General features: G+C 50.7%; 1 protein-coding gene across 3 annotated transcripts; it reads right to left on the bottom strand.

Annotated features, from left to right (window-relative positions):
- Positions 1-32: 32 nt before the first annotated feature.
- Spp2 (secreted phosphoprotein 2) lies at positions 33-23,016 on the bottom strand. Of its 3 annotated transcripts, none has more exons than XM_005326402.4 (8): positions 22,824-23,013; positions 22,619-22,743; positions 16,538-16,660; positions 14,348-14,455; positions 8,897-8,951; positions 8,103-8,153; positions 6,086-6,178; positions 33-142 (listed from the first exon to the last, which is right to left on the bottom strand). In XM_005326402.4, the coding sequence occupies exons 1-7, from the start codon at positions 22,885-22,887 to the stop codon at positions 6,096-6,098; spliced, it is 609 nt and encodes a 202-aa protein (XP_005326459.2). In that variant the 5' UTR covers positions 22,888-23,013; the 3' UTR covers positions 33-142; positions 6,086-6,095. The 3 variants fall into 3 exon arrangements, with proteins under 3 accessions (XP_005326459.2, XP_040123980.2, XP_077874392.1); XM_040268046.2 differs by lacking the exon at positions 33-142 and adding an exon at positions 4,971-5,253; XM_078018266.1 differs by lacking the exons at positions 33-142; positions 6,086-6,178; positions 8,103-8,153; positions 8,897-8,951 and adding an exon at positions 12,035-12,195 and having other exon boundaries at positions 22,824-23,016.
- Positions 23,017-23,078: the final 62 nt, after the last annotated feature.

Raw genomic sequence — 23,078 nt, 5'->3', positions numbered from 1 at the left:
ATTTTTTATATCGAGCAATAAAAGAAAGAGTCTCATGGGGAAAGGGAAGCGTTTATTACAGACCACACTGATCGGGAGGAAAGTCATGCGATTTGTAGCGTCTTTCCTGTCTGCGACCTCTCTTCCCTCTGCGCATGTTTTGCTGTGAAGAGAGGAGGAAGGGAGCGTTAGACAGAAATGGTGAGCAGCCACATTCCTGTGCGGGGTGCCCAGGACCCAGGACTCCCAGGACAGCCAAGGAGCAGATCCGAGAGACGGGAGCCACTGTGCAAAGCATCCAGCTCCTTGACCGACCACCAGCAAGGAGCAAGAGACACTGTGGGAAGAAGAGGTAATGGAGTTGGGGCACAGGGACTTCCCTGCAGAAAGGAAGCTCTTCTCCTAAAGAGAGACACCTGGAGCCAGGTGCGGGCCCGTGTCTCAAGGAGGTGCTTGTGGCCTGAGTCTGGGAAGGAAGATCCCTGGTCCAACCATGAAGGAGCGGCTGGCTGTGGCTGTGGGCATCTGCAGACCCGGGGCTGGAGAAGGGAAGGCTGCTCCATCCTCTCACCCATTCAGGAAACGCCCAAGCACGAAGCGTTTATTGGGCATGACTAGGATCGAAAAGGCACAGCTGCACCGAAAAACCATCATGAGCTAGTGGAGGAGAGGACCCAGTCAGAGCACAGGGTGGTGGATGCGATTCCAGAGAGGCCCACGAGCAGGTCATCCCAAGGACAGAGAAAGACGGGAAAGCTGCCCTTAGGGCGAGCTGGGGCGGGAGTACTGAGTGCCAGCAGCTGGGCCAGCAGCTGGACAAGACTCTTCATGCAAACCGGAGGCAGAGCCAGGGACCCAGACAGGGACCACACTGCTTCAGGGAGGTGCTCAGGTACCACAGCGTCCAGGAGCTGGGACTTCATCCTGCAGGTGAGCAGGGCCCTCGAGCTGGCGAGGACTTGTGTCAGAACTGGTGACAGAGCCTTTGAGGGAACAAGATGACTCTGTGGGGAGACACCAAGCCCAGCAGGCTGGAGAAGTCGAGCTGGAGCTGAGCAGACCACGCAGAGACAGGGCAGAGCCAGGAACATGTCAGAGGAAGGACCAGCAGAACTGGGTCACGGGAGGAAGGGGAGGGGGTCTAGATGGATCTGCTTCAGGCCGGGTGCCTGGAGGATGAGTGGACACAGGAGGAGGAGTATGTTCCCAAGGGAAAACCCCGTTCTGAGCTTTATATGGAATATTCTGATGGGGGTGTCTAGCAAGCAGTGGTTCCCTCAAACCTGGGATTCCAGTGGAGCAACCAGGCCACCAGGTAGGGGGCGTCACCTGGGGGTGCCTGGGACAGATATGAAGGCAGTGAGCAGAGGGAGAGCCAAGGTCCAAACCTTGGTGATTGTCACCACTGGGGGACAGTAGGAAGGTGAGGGACCTGAGAAGAGCAGGAAGAAGGCTTGGCCAGAGAGGAGAGCTAGTGGAGGGGACAAAATCCCAGAGGCCAGAGGATGTCAGGAAAGGAGTGGTCACCAGCATCCCACGGGGCCAGGAGGCTCAGCAGAGGAAGGGGACGCAGGCTGGGGAGGCGCCCAGGAGGGGGTCACCATGCGGGGAGGGGTTGGCGTGCAGCAGAGGAGTGACGAGGGCCTGGCACACAGATGGGGACAGCTTTTCTTAAAGACAGGATGAGAAGGGAACACAGAGACTGAGGGGACGCTAGGGACAAGCTCATGCAGGGGGGACATCGTCCAGGTGGTGCCCACAGTTCCCGGACTGTCCTTGGAGTGCGCCTACTCACTGGCCTTCACTGTGTCTCCCGAAGCTGCTCATCTGCTCTCCCTTGGTTCTTGGACACAGTGTGGTCCCACCCACCTGTTCCCAGCTGAGGTCACCCAGGGCAGCAGTGGGCTCTTGTTCCAGTCCTCATGCTATAAACAGAGCCCTTTTCCTGGTCTATTTAGTGCTGGTTTATGCATGTCTGTGGCCTTGTGGATGCTGTGACTGTTTAAAATGGCCCAAGTGTAGTTGTGCCTAGTGCTGCCAGGCAGGGGGGTTGCCTTATGGAGAAACGCATGTGTTGATAACCTCCTTTCAGCTCATGAGTTCAATGTTAATGAGTGAAGAAAATATGCGACCTGAGGCACCTAAGCAGAAGCACACATACAAGGTCACATACTGATCTGTTGAGGAACAGATGACCAGAGGCTCAACAGCACCTAAACCCATATTGCCCGTAGGAGCCATAACTCAGCGTTGGCTAATTCAGTGTTCGCAACAGTTGTAGACAGTAACTCCAGTGGATGGTGAGAATCGCCTGCACCTGGTGAAGGGGTTGGCGGGAGTGTGCAGCCAAGGACTGTCAGAGCAGAGCACAGGAGGAGTGGCCCGTGGCCAGCTTCCGCCTCTGGAGCCTGGGCTGGATCTTCCCCATCTTCTTGAGGCACCTGGCTCCCTTTGATGGGTGGCTCCCAGGTGAGATCATGGGAGGACGTGCTCACTAATGAGTCTGATCCCTGAATATTGAAATCACCCATCAAGCCACAGGTGGCCCAGCCTTTAGGGGCCAGCCCCCCTACGTGGCTGATGGTGGGCAGGCAAGTTGCCAACTCTGCCCGTCACAGCTCTGCCTTCTAGTTGGCAAAGACACATCTGGTTCCACCCAACACAAAATAGATGTACCTTAAACAAGCAGTCCTTGACGTTCTGCTCTTGTATGCCATTCTGAACATGGAGGCAGATAATTACGGGAAGGAAGACGGGATTTGGAGACCAGCCTGGGAAGCCAAATCCCCATCCCAGCACCTGAGCAGGGTGCCTAAGTGCTCTGCTTCCTCATCCGTAAAGTGGGGTGGCAAAATAAGCCTCCTCTGCAGTGCTTCCCGGCGTGTACCGCAGGCAGCGCGTGAGGACCCCACACAGACCTGGTACACCCGAGGGCGCAGCACTGGGCGCAGGCGGGCATGTGATGAGCACTCACTGTGTAAATGGATGAACGGGGCTGATTCTGTGCCCCACGCACTCGCTGACCATGGCCTCACAGAGCTGCTCCTTTGCAGCACCTGGGCATTGTGCTGGTCCCCAGCACAGCCTGGGGGAAGGCGTGCCAGCCACGTGCCGTTGCCCTGTGCTGAGGGTCTCTGGCCACAGCGTTACTGATGAGTCAGAACGGTTCCAGCTACAGACCCCATGAAAGTGCAGCACTCTCAAATAGATCCCTTCAACAGGAGAGCTGGGCCCTGGTTTTCCATATTTCCTACTGTCGAGTTCAAATTTTAAAATTTCTGAACTGTTTTATTGAATATTGCATCTCACCATCTATTTATGTATTAAATCATTTTTAGCTACCTGAAAGAATACTAGAAGAGTGTTTATTAAATCACAGAAACACTCAGCTCCTGTTTTAATCCAGGGACTGGGTCAGGCCTGGGGACTCCATGATAAATGAGCCAAGTCTCAGGCCCCAGAGAGTCCCCCAGAGGGAAAACCACTGGCAATTTGAAAATGGCGATCTTGTTTTCGGTCAGGTGTTCCTTCTTTCCTTCCGCTCAACCTGACCAATTATGATACTCTGCTAAGAACAGATACTGCCAATAATTTTATGTGGACATATAGTATTTCTGCTTGCTATTAAACTAAAATAACAAATGAAGGTAACAAGGTAATGCATCCTCAAGGGTTTCAAGGTCTAGTGGAAACAAAAATGAACAAGGCATGGTAACAAGCCTTTGGAGAAACCTGAGAGGTCACGGGTCACCGGCGGGGTGACGGCTGTGGGAGGAGAGACTCAGAACCAGGCCCGGGTTCCACCTGCCTCTGCATTGGCCTCGTCACTGGATCCCCTATGCTGGCCTTACCAGCCTCATTTTAGGATTCTAGGGGACCCAGAGCAGTGTAGACACCTGCCCTGCAGAAAGTCGTGACCTCCTGTGCAGGGACATAACTGGGACTCCAGCCAAGCTCAAGGGCCAGGCCAGGGCTGCCACATTCGGTCTTCAGTCTGTGTTACCTCTAAAGACATGTTTCAGGTGACCACTTTCTTTGCCAAAATCGGATGGTGCATTTATGTTGCTATACATGTATGTGTATATCCACCAGCACAATTATATCCTTCATTACTCACTTATAATCATGTTACTAATATACCACGAAGCCAGTCCATTGAGAATCCTACCCCCCTGCTGCCTGGATGCTTCACAAGGAAAAAAAAAAGGCAATTTGCATCTATAAAAAAGAAATATGATGAAACTTTTTCTTCATAGTGAATAGTTTCTTGATCTCAGTATGAAGCTGGTTTTTATTTTTAGCATGTGCCATAGATGAAAAAGAAAATCTACCAATTGCATCCTTATCTAAGACGGCCTTGCTGGTGAGCTTTCCTGCTATTTTTGTAAAATGTCAGTTGACTTCTTTTTAAATTCTGGTGGTTAAAAATTAATTATGCTATGCTTGACTCAGATTCATAGACATAGACTTTTTGTTTTTTCAAAAACCTCTCAAGAACCCGAAGTGAAGCTTGCCGCCATCCACTCATAAAATATTTGCTGACGCGGATGTACTGAGTGTCCAGGCTGGGTGCAGGGCCCTGGGGGAGGAGGGCAGGGGAAGGTCCCGAGCCCTGCTCTCGGGGAGTCTGGTAGAGCCCGAAGGGCAGAGGACAAGCTACTGCAGTGTCCTGCAATGAGGGCTACGGAAACCCCAGGAAGGACATCACCCTCTCGGCTTTGGTGGTTTGTGGCATCATGAAGTGACAGCTGAGCCGAGGCCTGAACACAGGGGCAGAGCTGGCCAGGGTGATCTGGGGGCTGCAGCAGCAGGAGGTGCAGGGATTCCGTAATGCTGGAGCTTAGGGGCCACTGAGGCCATGCCAGGGCATCTGGACCTCATGCTTGAAACCATGCAGTGTTACATAAACTGTCCAGTATGTGTTGAGAGAGAGAGAGCGAGAGAGAGAGACAGCTGGGAAGCATAACTACACACTGAATCAACACCTATAATTGCATCTTGAGATTCCTTTCAAATGTGCCATGATGCCCCTTTAATACTTGGAAATCTTCAAAAAGCACCTAGCTCTGTTGGCTCTGATCCCTAGACACTGGGCACTTAGGTCCCGGTGAGACTCTGGTGTGACACAGCAGGGCCCTGTCTGCAGCTCCCCACAGCCCGGGGAAGGTGGAGGCCGTCCTCTGCTGGGCTCCCGTCTGGCTTCCTCACACCTCTGCTTTCCTCCACAAGAGAAGCTAGCATCAGAGTGTAGGTGGAGAAGGGCCCGGGTCTCCTCTGTGTTCAAGACAAGGGCAGCAAGCAAGGCGTGGGATCAGGACCCCAGGCGAGAAGCAATCAGGGGTTCAGGGGTGGCGTGCAGAAATGAGGGCCAGCAGCAGAGAAAACCCGGGGTGAAGTGAACAGGGCTGGACCCTGTGGATGCTGGGAGGAGACGCAGGATGAAGAAGCTCAGTGAGACCCTCAGCCAATTTAGGTGGCTGGTGATGCCATCAATCGAGAAAGGAAGCGGGGCGGGAAGCTGAGTCTCAGGAGGCCACGGAGATTCCCTGCACCTGCACCTAACAGCCTCGGTGACGTAGGGCCTGGATCTCCGTATAGAGCGAGGTAAGAGACATACGTCTGAAAACACATCAGTGATGGTTAAAGTCAAGCAAGAGGAAGAGATGACAATCCAAAGAACAGGGAAGCACTGGGTAAGGAGCTCGTTCAAATGTCGCCAGTATTAATTACAGATCGAGAAAGGGAAGCCTGATCAGATTTCAGATTTGAAGGATTAAAATCTGGGTTGCAAAGAAGCAGAGAAGGGAGGAGACTGGGGCGGCAGCCACAGGCCACATGGTGCTGAGGAGCGTGGGGCGGTCAGGGAGGAGGGCAGCGGGTGGGGGGTGAGACAGGTCAGAGGAGGGGGCTGTCTTCCCTGTTCCTTGTCTGTTTGCTCTTGGAGTGGGGGAGCTTGGGAGGCGAGGGAGGGTGCCTGGGACTCAGGACACCATTGCTCTGCAGTAACCAGAGGAGGTAAAAGGAGGAGGAAGGGCAGGTGGCCAGCTTCAGGCGTTCCCTCCAAGTCCCCTCTGCTTCTGCAGGCAGACTTCGCTGTCCCCCTCACCTCAGGGCCGTTACTCGAAGCCAGTGTTTGCTCTTGGTCTGTGCTGGTAGCGTGGGCTCCTTCCACTGCCAGGAGGGAAACTCCTTCTCAGGTCTAAAGATAGGAAGGAGAGCACAGGCCCATCAGCCCCGTGATGACGACACAGAGTAGGTGAGTATGAATTAATGAGAAGGGCCGTGCCCAGCATCCCCACCTCACTGCCCAGAGGACCCGGGGCCCATCCCTTGTCTTCCTCATCAAGTTCCTCGGCTCCCTGTGGCCTGGGGCTAGAGCGGAGCCCAGAGTGATTCTCCTTGACCTGCATCGCCTCCTGGGATCGGTCTCAGCCATCCCTGTGAGCACCCGAGGGCAGGGACTGTCACCTTTCTCTCTCAGTCCTCTGTGGGATCGGCCCTGTCCTGTCACACACACGTGTTGAACTGAACTGAATTGAACTGTCCAGTTCACAGCCGCCTCTGAGATGGCTCAAAGTCTGCATCCGTGATGCTCCCAAGGCCCGAGAGGGGTTACAATTTGGCTTAGAGGTCCCATCTGAGGTATATCACAGGACGGGTCACATTAATCCATGAAATATTTTTCATCTTCAAATGGCATCTGCAGGGTCCTCCTCCAACGCCTCCTGGTGTTCACGCTTCCTGTCAGCACCCTCCCCCAGGCCAGGGTTGTCTGCGTGAGTAGTGAAGATCTACCACTGGCCACTGGCAAGGTGAGGTTGTGGAAGACCGCGCCTCTCGGCATTCCCTCCCTGGCTTATACTCATGTTCTCCGCCCACCCCTCATATATTTATCTATCTCCATCGTCCCTGGGGAAATGCCGCCATCTTTGCAGGACATTCACACAGCCTCACTGAAATGCCCATAGGGTAAGAGACCGTAGCTCTCGGAGAACTGAGACCTTCCTACAAGCACGCGCATGAGCTGGCAGGTGGATCCCCCATCCCCAGTCAAGCTCCGGCTGAGACCACAGTCCCCGTGAACAGCGTGTCTCAACCTTGTTGTAACCCCCAAGCCATAACCCCCCAGCCAGGTTGCCCCTGGGCTCTTGATCCCCAGAAGCTGGGAGATGGAGTTTGTTATTTTAAGCTGCTAAATTTGGGGAGATTTTGACACACAGCAATCGACAGTCTGAAGATAATTCCCAAATGACTGTTAAAAGAACATTTTCAGCAGTGGTCACAGTTAAAGTAACTGCACATTTTCCCAAAGTGACAGGCATTTTTCAAAAATAAGCTTCAGGTTTAAGTCCTAGAACTCAAATAAATCGTCATAAGCCTAATCTTCAGACTGAGCTCATCAGAATATTAGCATGTGTTAAGCACTTTAGTGGGAGACTCTCTGAACTTCATCAGGCTTCTGGAAAATAAATAGGACACAGGTTTAGACAGACCTGTCCAGAGCCTTGTTTGCCATGAGCAGCCTGGATGGAAGTCCTACTCTGGTGGTGTGACCTTGAGCAAGTTAGGATGCACCGCCTTAGCCTGTTCACCTACAAAAAGTGTTAACAGAGTTTTTGTTAACAGAGTTCACCTACAGCCTCTGTTAACAGAGCTGCCGCGCGTGGGGTGGGGAACGGGGTGAGCCATTTGTAGGGTAAGCTTCTGCATTTGCCAGCCCGTGCCCTGCGTTACCTCTCATGCCCTCACCCGTGCAAACAGGGGGCATAGCTGGTTTGCAGAGCCATTGCAAAGATTCAGAGGGAAAGCAGGTGCTATGGGAAGGGACCAAGTTAGCTTCACCACTTTTGAGGAGGTGGGTTGTGTCTGGCGAACAGATTATCAGTGTGGACTGCTCAGAGACTGCGCTGGGGTGGTGCAGGAGCATTTCAATTCTTGATAACTTTCAAATGAGCTGGTGCCTCGATGTTACCTTTCCAGTGATGTGCCAAGCAGCCTCCTGCATCGCCACTCTTTTCATTTTCAGTTAAAATGTTTTGTATGTTGGTGTCTGACGCCTATGGAGTGGCTTTAGCACAGGCTGCGTGGATCAGAAAAGAGTCTGAAGGAAATAAACCACTTACCAAGCGATGGATCATAATATTGCTCATTTCTGGGTTCCTCGGGAATGAGACCTGTAACACAGTAAGAGCCATAAGACGAGGCTCCTCTGCCCACTTCCAGAATGTTCTAGTATCGTGTAAATGATACCACAGAAATGCCTCTTAAACAAAGAAGCTTCAGGAGGTCACCAAAGAATTTCACACCATTAGCACCGACAGGAAAAAGCATGAGAGACATAAAGATAGCTCCTAAGTCACAGAACACTCGCCAACCCCATTTCAAATTAGAGGCCAGGAGGGAAGACCCTTCTTCCCCCAACCAGGAGACTCAGAGATGTCAGCTCAAGTCGCACAGTGGGGACTACAGAGGTCAGCCCCGATCTGTCAGATGTGGGTGAGTCCTGATCCCCCCAGCTACACATCAGTGCCCACCCGGGCCCTGCAACCCAGAGAGTGCACCAGGGGGAACAAGGGTGTTCAAATGACGGCACCCGCATGAGGGGCAATCAGCTTTGGCCTCATCTGTTTGCAGAGATGTGGGGTCACCACATGGACTTGGATATGGAAAAGCTATGAAAAAATACAGAGAAATACCTTCAGGAATAATTGTATTATTATTATTATTATTATTATTACTACTACTACTACTACTACTTAGTGACAAGAAAGGAGCAAAGTGAAAAGAAATGCTTATTTTCTGCAGCTAGTGCAATTGATTAAGGGCTGTACCTAGGCGTTTCTACTTTCAAATGACTCACAAAGAAAGGTGATACGCGATTGTTTCAGGGGAAAAAAAAGAACAGTTCTCAACTTACCAAGTAGATAATTGTTTCTCCACCTATAGGACCTCATCATGTCCCCAAAAATCATCTGAAGCAATGTAAGCAATATCAGTAGGTGTCAGCACATGAAAAAGAAAATATATGGTTAAAAAAAATCCTAAATATTATCCAGAGGACTCTGAGCTATAATGTTTTTTAATGCAATGAGAATGCATATTGTATGAAGTGATTCCATGCAACGCCCAACCCCTGTTCAAGAAAGCACGCAAGGAAGAGCAACAGGGTGAAGTCCACACTGACTCCAAAGCCGTCAGTGACTTGGAACATACTTCCAAACGTTGCAGACTAGAAACGGAATTTCGTTTTATCAACTTGCAAACAGACTAAATTTGAATCAGATTCTGGAGTTTTCTTTCTGTGACGGTCCCACAATTTCTTCAGTAGAACAAGGTGTTAGCATCTACAAGTAGCTTTCATGAAACCACTGGACGTCCACACAGGTGTCCAGAAGCCACCTTCCTGCCCGCCTGCTGCCTGCTCCTTCCCCAACAGCCATGGAGTGCCCTGGCCCCACATGGTGGGTGGCCCTGGGCAGGGGCACATGCCAGGACAATTTGGTGGAGGAAGAATGGTCTTTTCAACATTAATGCTGGTACAACTGGAAACAACGAGAAAAAGTCAACGTCACTGGACCCCTCTCCTCACATGGCATACAAAAACCAGGTCAAAATAGATCAGACTTCAATGTAAGGCTCACACAGACAACAAAAGAGAAACAATGGACTTAACAGACGGTATCATCAAGAAGGTAAAAAGACACACAAAGTAAGATAAAATATTTGTGAATAACTCAACAAGAATATGATAAACAGCCCAATTAAAACATGGGGAGAAGATCTGAACAGACATTTCTCCAAAGAAGATATACAAATGGCTGATCATTAGTCACCAGGAAAATGAAAATTAAACCATATTGAGATTCTACTTAACACCCACCAGAAGGGCTAAAGTAAGAGACAGTCCATAACAAGTGTTGGCAAGAATATGTAGAAATTAGAACCCTCATGGACCACTTTTAGGGATGTAAAACAGTGCAGTTGCTACCAGAAATAGTTTGGCAGTTCCTCAAAAGTTAATTAAAGAGCTACTATGTGATCCAGCAGTTCAATTCTCAGTAGAGCTAAAGTCACATACCCTCATAAAGATGTGACTTGGCTATTCAGAACATTATACACAATAATTAAAAAGTAGAAACAACCCACATATTGATCAGTTAATGAACAAATAAATGTAGCATACCCTACAATGGGAAGTTATTCAACAATAAAAAGAAATAAAGTACCTTTTATTCCTTTGTAAAGGTTGCATATGAACATGTTCATAATTCTGCAACATGTATGAACCTTCAAAACATGTTAAGTTAAACCAGTCAGTCACAAAGGGTCATGTATGTTTCCACCTACAGAAAACAGCCAGAATGGAAAGATTCACCCACAAAAATCAGATCAGTGACTGATGATAGGGCTGGGGAATAGTGAGGAATAGAGAATGACTCAGTCCAGGAGTCTCTTTTCAGAGAAATGGAAGTGTTCTGGATTTAGACCGTGCTGGCAGTGCGACAGCCTGCGAATCTCCTGAAAACCACCCAACCCTGCACATTAAAGACATGAATAGTGTGGTACGGGAATCACCTCCCGAGAAAGGTGTTATTTGAGGCTTACATTAGGGCCTGGAGACGTGGCTCCGGCGTGGAGCACCTGCCCGGGTTGTGCAAGGCCCTGGGTTCAATTCTCACCTTCCAAAAGAGAACCATCACATTGCACATGGGAAATAAATTCAATCAATAAATAAACAGTCAATTTATGTGTACAGAGTAGGGGACACGCGACCCACGCCAGGCCAAGGTGAGGGAGGCCAGGAGAGTCCTCCAACCTGAGATAACAGCTGCTCAGGTGGGGAACCTGGAGGCACCCTGTGCTTGCCTGCAGACTCCAGGAGAAAGCCCTTCTGCCTGCGGAGTGAGGTGGGGGTGGAGGGAGGGGAGGAGGAGGAGGAGGGAGGGGAAGGAAAGGGGAAGGAGGGCAGGCGCCTAGGTGAGTCAGTTGTGAGGCCAGCTCCTCCCTCCCTTTCTGGGAATGGGACCCAGGGAATCATCCCTTCCTGGCTTAGCCTATTTCTGTCTTCTTGGATTTGCACTCGTGTTTGAATTTCTCTCTTTTGAAATGGAAAGCAGCAGATCAGTCACTCCTTCCCCGTGCCGAGGGCTGCTGCTGTGACTCTGCCTCGGCCCCTCTCTTCTGGATGGTCGGGGGTCTCTGGGCTAAAGCTCTGCCAAACTCACCCACCCCCCTTCCAAGTCAGAGGCGTGTCTACGGTCAAGCTGGCTTCCAGGAGGCCAGAGAGGAGAAGGAGCACCCACCTGGCAGGGCCCGCAGCGCAGGCCAGATGGCTGCCACCAGGGTGTGGCTGAGTGGGTGCTCCTGTGCCACCTGCGCTACAGACTCCACTAAAAAAAAAAAAAAAAAAAAAAAGACAGAAACTACCCTCAATTCACAGCCTGTTTGTTAAGGAGAGGAGGAGAGTGTCTACAAATTTAGAAGCTTCTTTTCTCGATTCCTTTCCGGCTACCATTCTTTTTAAAACCAGGGGAAAGGCCAGACTTTTCGTCCTCAGGACGGTTCCTCTTATTACATTCTCCCCAGACACTTTCCCCTTGGTTTCGGTCTTTATCAGTCATCATTTGGGGCTTGGGGCCTCTTTTCCATGGCTTTCCTTTTTCTTGATGTTATAGTCCTCATCTGGAAATTCTTCTGTATTCTACGTATGTTTGTCAAATGATCTTTACTATCTGTATTCTGGGGCTTTCTTAGTTAGTTTTATTTCTTCCATTTTTTACCTTTAAGAGTGATTTTTCTATTCCGTGACTGAATTCATCCTGGTGGGTGGTCTTTCATGTTTGTAATATCATCAGGTACTTTCACTGAAAGTGGCGGACAGCTATTACCTAACTTTTTTCTCTGTTTTGTGTAAGAAATCTTTCTTTAATACATACATAGGTCAAAACATCACATTGCACCCCATAAATATGTGCAATTATTATTTGTCAATTAAAATAAAAATTTTAAAAGAACTTTATTTCAGAGTTTTCGGGTATTATTTTAAATCTCAATTTTCTTCTTTTCCCTTTATACTACTCCCTTGAATGTGTGGAAATTCTTTTCTTTTTAATTTGCTCATAATTCTTTATGATCCTCTAATATTAAGAGCAAGAAACCCGAGAGTTTATTTTCAAATTCTTCTTGCTGACATAGTTTAACATCAGAATTTAAAACCTGGAATTGGAAGAGAAGAGAATGAGCTCACCACACGGCTAGAAAGTTGGAATAGAGTGGAGAATCGCACAATCAGAATGGACTTTCCCAACCAAAGATGGAAGAGGGGTTAAGCTAGGTGGACGCTTATCAAAGGAACTTCACTTGTGTTAAAGCCATGGAATGAACTAGAATCCATTTCTCCCGGCAATGACTGCTGATCCCAACCCCTGCCAGCATTCCCTCTCCCCTCTGTGCCTACCCCCAGCACTCCATATTACTTTCACCTGGTGCCAATCCATTCTTGATCTGATCCTTTGGTATCCCTTGATCATTAGGAGGAGGCCAGGAATGGTGGACATGACCACTAGCCCCTCCTCCACCTGGCTGGACCCTGAGGTCCCCTCCACTGGCTGCTGTTCCTCTTTATCCCCACCTGTGCCCATCCCCCCTACATTTTGCTAATTCCATTCCTCATGGATTTCTGTCCATTTTAACTCATCAGCTTCCCAGGCACTTTGGGGTACCCCCAAATGATTTATTGTGCTGGGAAGCCCCCGCTCACCCTGGCCCTTTGTTCTGCTTCCACCCACAGACTGACTCTTGGACATAGTTCCTCCGGTTGGTTGCCCTGTCTGCCCACCGTGCGTGGTCTTCCTTCTGTCACCACGTGGTCCCAGATACTTGCCTATAGTCAGCGTAATCCCACATGGTGGACACCTTCCCCAGGTCACTATAAACCTCCACCAGGACCAGCACCTGCCTGCTTCACTCCCCGCCTCCTCCCCCACGTAAGCTACTGTGGGAGACATGCTTTGGTCCTAGTTGCTTCTGGGTGAGCAGGGCCATGTGTGTGACACTGTGAAGACTGACATGAGTTTAACAGTGTACACCAGGAGCCACTTGGCACTTGTCCCCACACCAAGAAAAGATCCTTAAGGTACAAGACAAGCAAGCTCAGAAATGACCTGGGAATTGGCCCTGGGAAGCTGCCAGCATGCAGGTGTCAGCCCATAAGGTGATGCTCAATTTTATGAATTAAATTTTATTTCCCCTTTGCACCAGGAAGAGCTTCCCACGCAATATGAGTTTCATTGCTTCCTAATTCTAAAATGGACTTCCAGGCAAAATAGTCACAGTGTGGCTAGGTTAATAACATGAGGACATAAACTTTTATGTGTAGTTCCTGAACTTGAGAGGTTTCACACTCTTCTAATGTAATTTGCACTGCAGAATTAAATTTTCAAAAGTTGAATAAAAATAGAAAGGGCTGAGAAATATGTTAGCTGGATACAGTTGTACAATAGTGGAAGAATTTTTGAATACCTATCAAGAATATTATCCTATTTTGAATGAACACATAGTGTAACCGTGCTGTCTTTACCCTGGTTTGTGGTCAAGTGGCCTCCTCTTCATATTGGATTCTGGACCGAAGTGGTCCTTCCTTCCCAGTTGCATTAACTCAACAAATATTTACTGAGCACCTACTGGGTATCAGACAGTGTCCTAGGCTGATAAAAGCGAACATTCCCTGCCCACAGGAGAGGTACAGCCTAGTAAGAAGAGCAGTCAATAAATAGACAAATAAACATGTAATATAATTTCAAGACAGATTTTTATGTTATTAATTCTATAGTGTTATTTTAAGTCACTTCCAATGCCACTCCCTGACCCTCTACCCTACTCCAGACCCTGAGCTGAGATTGTGTGGCATCAGCCCATTGGTGCCTCTTAGCAGCCCACAGGGTGGACTTGCTCACTGGGATTCACCAGGTCAAGGAGCTGCAGGTGGCCAGGGTGATGTGAAGGTCAGGAGTCTGGGCCTGGACCACGGAGCTAGTGAACAGCTGTGAACACTGGGCAGTCAATGGCCCTCTTCAGCCCACCCGACTACATACCCGTCTAAAACTGAAGAGCTGCCTTTAAAACCAGGCCCCACATCTCAGGGTGCAGGAGTCCCCGGAGGAGGGGAAAAGCAAGAGGGAGGGACAGTGAGAGAGAATAAAGACAGAGTCTGGGAGACGCAGGAGACACGGAAACAATCCAGCTGCACAGGTGAGCTCCTCCCTCCCAGGCCTGGTGACTCCGCAGCCACCCTGTCAAGCCACTCTGCCCGTCACAGGCCACACAGACCCTCGGAGGCCTGTCTGGAAGGAGACCGGGAGGGGCCTACCTCTTCGCTGCTGTCAGACTCGGACGTGGAGGGCCAGCGGCAGTGAGCCCACGCCTCCTGCGCCTGCAGGCCGGACATCCGCACTGTGCCCCTGCAGGCAGCCGCGGGCTGGAAGAGAGGACAAGGAGTCACACCAGGGCTCCTGCCAGGGCTGGCCTCGGGGCTGCCCGCCCAGCACACCTGGGGCCTTCCCAAAGCCAGCAGGAAGGGAGAGGCTCCGAGGCATTCAGTTCTCCAGAAGGAAAATTCCTAAAGGCCCAAGAGAGACCATGAAAGACTGCACTGTCTCGGGTTTGACATGTGGCCCGTCTCAGGGGACCAGGCCTTCTGTGCTCGAGCGTGAGCGGCTACCTGGCATCGACCCCATTGAACAATCACACACACATTCACCTGCACACACACAAACACACACACACTCCCACACACATTCACACACACTCACATACATCCACCCACACACACATTCACACACACTCACATACACCCACCCTCACACACATTCACACACACACTCACAAACACACATTCACACACACACATACACCCACCCCCCACACATTCACACACACACTCACATACACCCACCCTCACACACCCATTCACACACACACACACACACACATTCACAAACACATTCACACACACCCACACACACATTCACAAACACACATTCACACACACACACCCACACACACATTCACAAACACACATTCACACACACGCACATACACCCACCCACCCACACACACCCACACACATTCACACACACTCACACACTCACACACACACCCACACACATTCACACACACACTCACATACACCCACCCACACACATACACACATTCACACGCATTCACACACACACACATACACACCCATTCACACGCTCACACACACATTCACAAACACACATTCACACACTCACATATACCCACCCACACACACATACACATACACACCCATTCACACACACACTCACACACACATTCACACACACATTCACACACACACTCACATACACCCACCAACACATTCACAAACACACATTCACACACACTCATATACACCCACCCACACACACATTCACAAACACACATTCACACACACTCACATGCACCCACCCACACACACATTCACAAACACACATTCACACACACACTCACATACACACACACTCACACACCCACACACATTTGCACACGCTTACATACACACATACACACACTCACATACACCCACCCCCCACACATTCACACACACACTCACATACACCCACCCTCACACACCCACACACATTCACACACACTCATACACACAGTCACAAACACACATTCACACACACACTCACATACACTCCCACATACATTCACACATACACATACACCCACTGTCTCACACCCACACCCACACACACACATTCACACATGCTCACACACACATTCACACACATGCTCACTCACATGCTTACACACACACTCACACACGCTCACACACACGTGGTGAAGACAGATTTTGTTAGAAAGGAACACTTGGGAGACTCTGGTTGGGTCCTTTCTAACACAGTCACAGTGAAAGTTTCATGAAATAAACCACAAAGCAGTCAGTCCCCTGAGAGCGCCACAACCTGGAGGAGTCGGGCGTCTAACACAAACCCTGCAGGAGGCAGCCTCGCTGTTTGGAGGGGATTCCTGCCACGGGGTGGACTGTCGTACCTGCTCTGATCACAGGGGACACATGCCGTGTCCCTGGACTCACAAGCCTGACCTTGCAGGGAGACGCTGTGCACCAGGGTCAACACGAGGTGACGTGACACGTGCCAGGAGCACACGCCGCAGTTTGCATGTTTTGTAGCAGAATTTGAAACACGTCTTGAGTCATACTTCGGTGCTGGCCTCTGTGTATTCGCTTTACATGATAAAAATTCATCCTCATTTTAAAAAGAAGGAAACGGAGGCACCAAGACCCAAAGAATTTTCCAAATCACTCAGGACCACTGACTCCCCAGCTCAGGGGCTCACATCCTCAAACACTGAACACACCGCTTGTTCCAAGCAACTCTGTGACCACACAGCAGGGCAGCCAGGTGCCAGGCAGGGGTGGCCAGGCTCATTCTGTGACTGCTAATCAGCCCCAGGTCACGGAAGGAGGAGGCTCTTCTTTACACTGGTTTCTGGGCCGGGGGGCACTTACCATGTAGTGGCCCCTCTGGAAGGCACAGCCAGAGGGATCTGCTCCGGAATCTCTCAAGCACGTAGTTTCCCGAATGCTGAACTCTAAATCCATGATCACGTTGTCCTCATCCAGAACATTGACCTTCATGAAAACAAGGAGTCAGTTTGCAACAGATGTGTTTATGGAGACCACAGGTCCAGACACGATGCTCTCTGCCCAGTGAGCAAACATTTATAGTCACCACCATGAAAGTTATGAACCATCTTAGCATCGGCTAGGCCCCGCCCACATCCTGAAGACCAGAGAGAAAAAGTGATTCACCAAAGTCATAGGATACTTTGCCACTAAGAAAACAAAAAACGCCGTGTCCTCTCCAAGGCAGTGTGGCTTCTGAAAATTTGCTCTGATAGATGATCCCCAATATTCATGGACCCCACTGCTGGGATTCACCCCAGCTGCACTTTATTTATAACTCCAAAATTCACTCTTGCTGTGCTTTTGCAGTCTTCCTGGACCCATGTAGAGCACCAAAAAGTGAGTCTCCCAGTGTGCACGTTCCCAGACCGGGATGCTCTGCTCTCTTCTCCCAGTGTTAATACCGCAAGCAAACGTGCTTTGTGTGGTCTCTTTGGTGTCACGGGTTTTTCATTTTGTTGTTGCATTGTTTGTGATTTTTATGGATCATGTTGGCCCCTCAAACCTAGTTCTGAAAGCCATTTAGGATTCCTAAGGGTAAGAGACAGGGATGTGCCCGGTGGGGAAGATACATGCATTTGATGAGCTCCGCACCGGTGGGCATCCTGGCTCTCTTGGCAGTGGGTTCAATGTCAGTGCATCTGCAGTGGATGTTAAACTAGCCGTTCTGAACAGGAGCTCACAAAATCAAGGTAACCTGTTAATGGGTGGATTAAAATGCTACCTGAGTCCTGCAGGAACCCACTCCTGTGCTCCCCCAGGGGCAACGATTCAGGATCTGCAAACTCAGTATTTGTGGAGCTATCAAAAATACCACAAATGATGTGAATCAACCGGACGGATTTTTAAGTGTCGTTTTCCTAAGAGAACACTCCATCATTTCTTAATCATTACTGAAATAAGTAATTAAGCAACAAGTGCATCCCTGCTGTATACAGTGTGGTCCAACCTGGCTCCTGCTTGAGAGGTCCCAACTATGAACAAACACACATGATCTTCTACTTCTTTCTACCAATGACAGGATGCCGGGGCAATCTTCCAAGCTTCCTGGTAAATCTGAGAAGTTCTCACGACACAGAAGCACCCGGGTGCTCATCACCAGAGGCAGCCCAGCAAGGATGCCCCCCTGCGGCTTAGTTTCCAGAGTGAGCACCACCCGCCGAATGCCTGGGAGGAAACCAGCAGGTCATTCCAGAGAGGTGCAGCGCTCTGAGATCAGCAACACAGCAACGGAGCTAGGGGAGGAAGAGCGATGTGAGAGAGAAAGTGCAAGAAAAGTCCAGAATAAGGAAAAGGTAATCCGGGACTTGAGGGATGGGAAGGAGCCCATCCTGGGAGGAAAAGCCAGTTCCCTGGGGCAGGGCCAACCCCGAGGCTGGAGCAACTTGAACGTGGGGAGAAGCATTCGCATGAGCTGGAGAGACCCAGGGATCCCTCGGCTTAGGTCCTGCAGCCCCTGGGAAGGTGCCCGGGTAGAAGAGCCGACGCAGGCTGCTTGCTGTCCACGTTGGTCTCTTCATCCAACAGTTACTTGGCCACCCCTCGGGATTCTCTCCTGAGCCGCCTCTTTATTCTTTCCAGGACCAGGCTGGGGGATTTCCCCATCTTTCTGTTCAGCTTCCAGCTAGATTTCCTTCTCTAAGTCTCCTCTGTCTTTTCTTCCTACCGCAAGTGGACAAAAGAAGCCGTGCGGGTTTTTGGATGCCTTGCTGCTGAGGCATTTCTTCTTAGATTCCCACTCATCACTGTTAAGTTCTGCGTCCCTCTCAGTCCTAGGAAAGGGTCACGATTCAGCCCAGCGCTTCGCAGCTAAATCACCAGCTTGGCTTCCAGTACCTTCAGTATCGTCATTTGAGGCTTCGTGAGAATGACCTTCTCTGTCCATCTGTCTACCAACATTCTGGCTACAACCCCTGGGGTGACCTGAGATCCAGGCTCTCCACGCAGGACAGCCACCCACGAATTCCCCCGAATCCTCCATTCGGCCTTTTCTAACTGCATCTCCAAATTCTCCGCCCGTTCCCCACCTCCAAAGCAGCTTCCAAAATGTCAGGCATTTGATACAGCAACAGCTCCCATCTCAGCACCAGTTGCCTGAGTCCATTTCATACCATTATCACAGAATCTCCAAAATCAGGTCATTTACAAAGAATAGAGGTTTCTTTCTCACAGTTTTGGAGGCTTCCAAGTCCAAGATCAAGAGTGTCCCTTGGTGAGGACCTTCTTAGAGCTGCATCATAACGTGGCCAGAGGCATCGCCAGCAAAAGAGCACCCACAGGAGAGGCGGAAGGGACAAAGTCATCCCTTCATCAGGAGCCCAGTCCTGCATCAGCTAGCCAGTCCCTTAATGACACCATCGATCCATCCGTGAGGACAGAGCCCTCCGCCCTGGCATCTTATGAAGGTCCCTGTCCCAACAGCTGCACTGAGGACTCTTTTTTTTAATCCACCCTTTTAAATTATTTACTTATTTTAGTTGAAGACAGTCACAATACTTTTATTTTATTTTATTTTATTTTTAATGTGGTGCTGAGGATCAAACCCAGTGCCTCACACAAGGCAAACGCTCTGCCACTGAGCTACACCCTCAGCCCCCTGGTGACGTTTTTGTAACACATGAATTTTGGGGACCACGTTTAAACCCTAGCAAGAGCATTGAAACTTCCTGGTTCTGTTTCTTTGGAGAATCCTGAATTAAGTGAATCCCTTATTAACGGACAAAGAGTAATGAACAGAAATAACTGGCTGAGAATAATTTAGAAAATGAAAAATGCAATAAAAGGCAAAAATGGACCAAAATGAGCCTAGACGCTTTAAGGGTCACGGGCTTCCTGTGGCTTTGCGTCTAAGTGTACCCTGGAGGCTCCCACCTGTCCCCTCCTCCATGCCGTCCCCGAATGAGCTGCCATCACTGCTGCTATTGCCTGAGTGTGACCTCCAAATGTGACTCCAAATGCATTTCTTCTCTTGTAGATTGCCCAGTCTCGGGGATTCTGCTGCAGTCTAACAGGAAGCTAACCACTATAATTTGAATGTGTCCTCCAAAATTCATGGTTTGGAAACTTGGTGCCCCATATAGCAGTGTTGGCAGCAGGGACCTTTGGGGAGATAACTGGGTGCTCAGCGGTGTACCCTCCTGCGTGGATTCGTCCCTTCAAACCAACGTAGTGTTTTGGGGGCGGCTTTGTTTTAAGCGTGCCATCTCCGTGTTTGCTCTCTGGCCATGTGATGCCTCCAATGTGACAACGCAGCAGGAAGGCCCTTACCAAACGCTGGGGAGATTTTCGGACTTCTCAGCCTCCAGAATTTTGAGCTGAAAACACCCATTTTCTTTACAAACTACTGACTCAGACATTTTGCTATAATAACAGAAAATGAACTGAGACACAGACTAAGGCACCCGTCTACCTGGGTTCCACCCTAACGTCTCCCCAATCTTCACTTCTTCCCCTGAAGCCCACTCCACATGGCAGCCAGCGAGACGGCGGTGGACTCAATGTTTCCCTCCCACCCAGTTTATAGGTGGAGACCCTGGCCCCTTGTGAGCCTTGGAGGGGGAGCGTTTGAGGTAAGAAGGTCTTGGGGGGAGCCTCAGGAATGGCCAGTGTTTAGGAGGAGAGGCCAGAGAGGCAGCTTGCTCTCTTTCTGCACGTGAAAATACCAGGAGAAGCCGGCCTTCTGCCACCTGGAAGATGGACCTCCCAGAACCGGCACCGCTCGGATCTAGGACTTCTGGGCTCCAGGACCGTGAGAGGCCGATGTCTTTTGTTCATGTTTCCCCCCGTCCGTGGTACTTTGCTATAGTAGCCCCTGCTGCCTGAGAGTGAGATCTACAAATGCAAATGTCTTCTCCACCTGTGGCCCTAACGCCTCAGAATCCAGACCTCATTTCCCAACTCATGTTCACTCTCCGACCTCGCTTCCTTCACCTCTTTCCCTCCCTGGCTCACAGGGCTCCAGACTCTCCAGGGCCTTTTGTCCCCCTGGCTCTGCCCAGCACCCTCCAAACCTCCCCTAAACGTCTTCCCGTGGCCTCAACTTCTCATCACTCAGGTGAGTCTCGGGCATGACGGCCTCCATGGAGACCCTCACCGCTGACTGCCGCCCCAGCCCGGCCACACCCATCAGCCCAGCTGCTGTGTACAGCGGGCTGCAGGGAAGAAGTCAAGACAGGAGAGGTGCTGGTGTGGGCCCGGGTAGGCAGTAGGTCAGTCTGTGTCTCAGTCCATTGTCTGTTGCTATAACAAAACGCCCCGTGCATTCGTGAGGGTGCTGCCTGTTGGACTTCTCCACAGCACCCGCCCCTCCCTGCCCTGGACCTGCCTCTCCTCCCTCCCCAGGAGAATCTGTCCTCTTCATTCCATGTCCCCAAACCAGGGCCTGTGTCCACCTTTCCCTTCTCCACTTGTGTCCACTTAGGGAACAGTCTGGGTGGATCTGATGTCAGAGTTGGAGTGAGGAAGGCGTCACTGCTAAAGTCACGCCCCTCACCCAATGGGGACGGAGAATTGGTCTATTTGGGGTCATCTGTAGGGTGTTTGTGAAAGACATGGTTGACACACACAACATAGAGCAAAACGAGAGGCACTTCCAAGAGGAGACAAGTCTCACCAGGAGAGATCAAAGAAGAGGGTCTTTCTCAAAATGGGAGAGAAAAAATAAGTTTTCAAAGATGGAACGTGGTGTACGTAGCTTGACCCATGACCATGAGTTAAAGACTGAGAACAGGCAAGAACAGGCAGACTTCCCAGGGAAGAGCAGCATACTGTGGCAGACAGGGGTCTCTTACTTATGCACCTGCAGGACCCCACACGTCATCTAACAATGCATCTCTAGGTACACGTATCTGGGCCCAGGTCCGTGTAGCCACATCAAGATGGCGCATGTGCTGGAATGTGCCTGGGTGACGGCACCTCACACTAGCTCATCTCCACAGGCCGGATCTCCATGATATTCCTCATCAGTCCTCCTGGGATATGTCCCCATGCTCTGACTCAGTTAATTAACCACCAACTTTGTCCCATAGAGAGCAATAGTTAAATTACAAGTCAATGTAGACTGTTGGTCTTCGAGCTTGGAAGGGGACATGGATTCTACAACACTGCTCGAGGATTGCATGTGGCATTTGGGGCCAAGGTAGCAGCAGTGCACTAGGAAGAGGGGGTCTGACCCAGCTCTCCTCCTGCAGCTGGGCCTTGGTCTCAGAGGCTGACCACGCCTACCTTGCAGGGCCTCCTCAGCACAGCCTCCAGGTCTACATAGCCCCGCCTGACCCTGAAAGCCAGGCCTGGGATAGGCACCACCTACAGCCCACTTAAAGAACCCCCTAAATTAGCTTGAGGGCGTTTCTGTCCCTGCCTCCCCAGAGCCCCATTAAGGTGACAGCCAGGCAGGGAAGCTGCCTGGGGACAGGGAGGAGGGAGGCCACCGAGGCCTTGCTTCTCACTTCCTCTGAAGGAGCATCTAGGGTCTTCCTTGCCTTTCCAGACTCCGTCGTTGGAAACCCCTACAAACTCCTCTCTCACTGAAGTTCTCGGGCTGTTAGAAACAGGATATTGTCAAGTTGACAAAGGAAGGTGGATTCTTTTTCCTGCAAGCGTTCAGAGCAGATCTGCTGAAGTGGAAAGGAGGCTCACTGCTCAGAAGTGAGCAGCGCTGGGGGCCCAGGATCAGCGAGGACCGCGGGCAGCAGGCAGAGAACCGGGCAGGGTTGGAGGGAAGGACGCAGCAGGGTCTGTCCCCAGAGCCACCCCAGGGCCTTGTGACACATTGTAATGAGATCCTTTCTCTGTCCCAAGTAATCAGTGTGAAGGGAGTGACCTTCCTAAACCAGGAGAACAAACCAGAGTCCAACCAGCAAACTGGCAGGACGGAAAGCCCGGAGGTGGGTGGGGGGCACTCACTCTTTTCACGGAGCTTCGGAAGGCGCGGAGCAGGTACGGGCTCAGGGACTGAGCGTTCACTTTGGCCACCGCGGCGCTGAGGGCTTCCCGCAGGGAGGAGGGATCATAGTTGTACACGGGGAAACCTGGACACACAAGCACACGGGCCACCGTGAGAGGGGAAGGCGGCGTGTCCCCAAGAGCAGGTGGCTGTCGAGCTCCCTACCTGAGCAAGGCCAGAGGTCCATCCCCAGGGCCAGCATCACCAGCACCTTCATGGCCAGCGCCATCGTGAGCAGAAGGTCTTAATTCAGAGCCGCCGGGAGACTGTCCCTCTGCAGCTCCAGGGTGACAACCCTTCCTGAGAGCTGTTGTCTTTGTCAAATGTGACCCGACTGCTCCCTCCCACGGGAACGACTGGAACTTAAACAGAAACAATTGATCCTGGGGTCAATGTTTGCTGCTGACTTTTCCTTTGGAA

The sequence above is a fragment of the Ictidomys tridecemlineatus genome, chromosome 7 (assembly GCF_052094955.1).
Source record: "Ictidomys tridecemlineatus isolate mIctTri1 chromosome 7, mIctTri1.hap1, whole genome shotgun sequence".
NCBI classification, from domain to species: domain Eukaryota; kingdom Metazoa; phylum Chordata; class Mammalia; order Rodentia; family Sciuridae; genus Ictidomys; species Ictidomys tridecemlineatus.
This window is presented reverse-complemented; position numbering and strand designations above follow the sequence as displayed.

What these genes read in the sequence shown, in the direction of transcription:
- Spp2 (XM_005326402.4), bottom strand. Translation starts at nt 22,887, where the DNA reads ATGGCGCTGGCCATGAAGGTGCTGGTGATGCTGGCCCTGGGGATGGAC. An exon ending in GGACCTCTGGCCTTGCTCAG is followed by an intron (nt 22,744 to 22,823) that starts GTAGGGAGCTCG and finishes TTGTGTGTCCAG; the next exon opens with GTTTCCCCGTGTACAACTAT. An exon ending in AGTCTGACAGCAGCGAAGAG is followed by an intron (nt 8,952 to 14,347) that starts GTAGGCCCCTCC and finishes ACATTGCTTCAG; the next exon opens with ATGATTTTTGGGGACATGAT.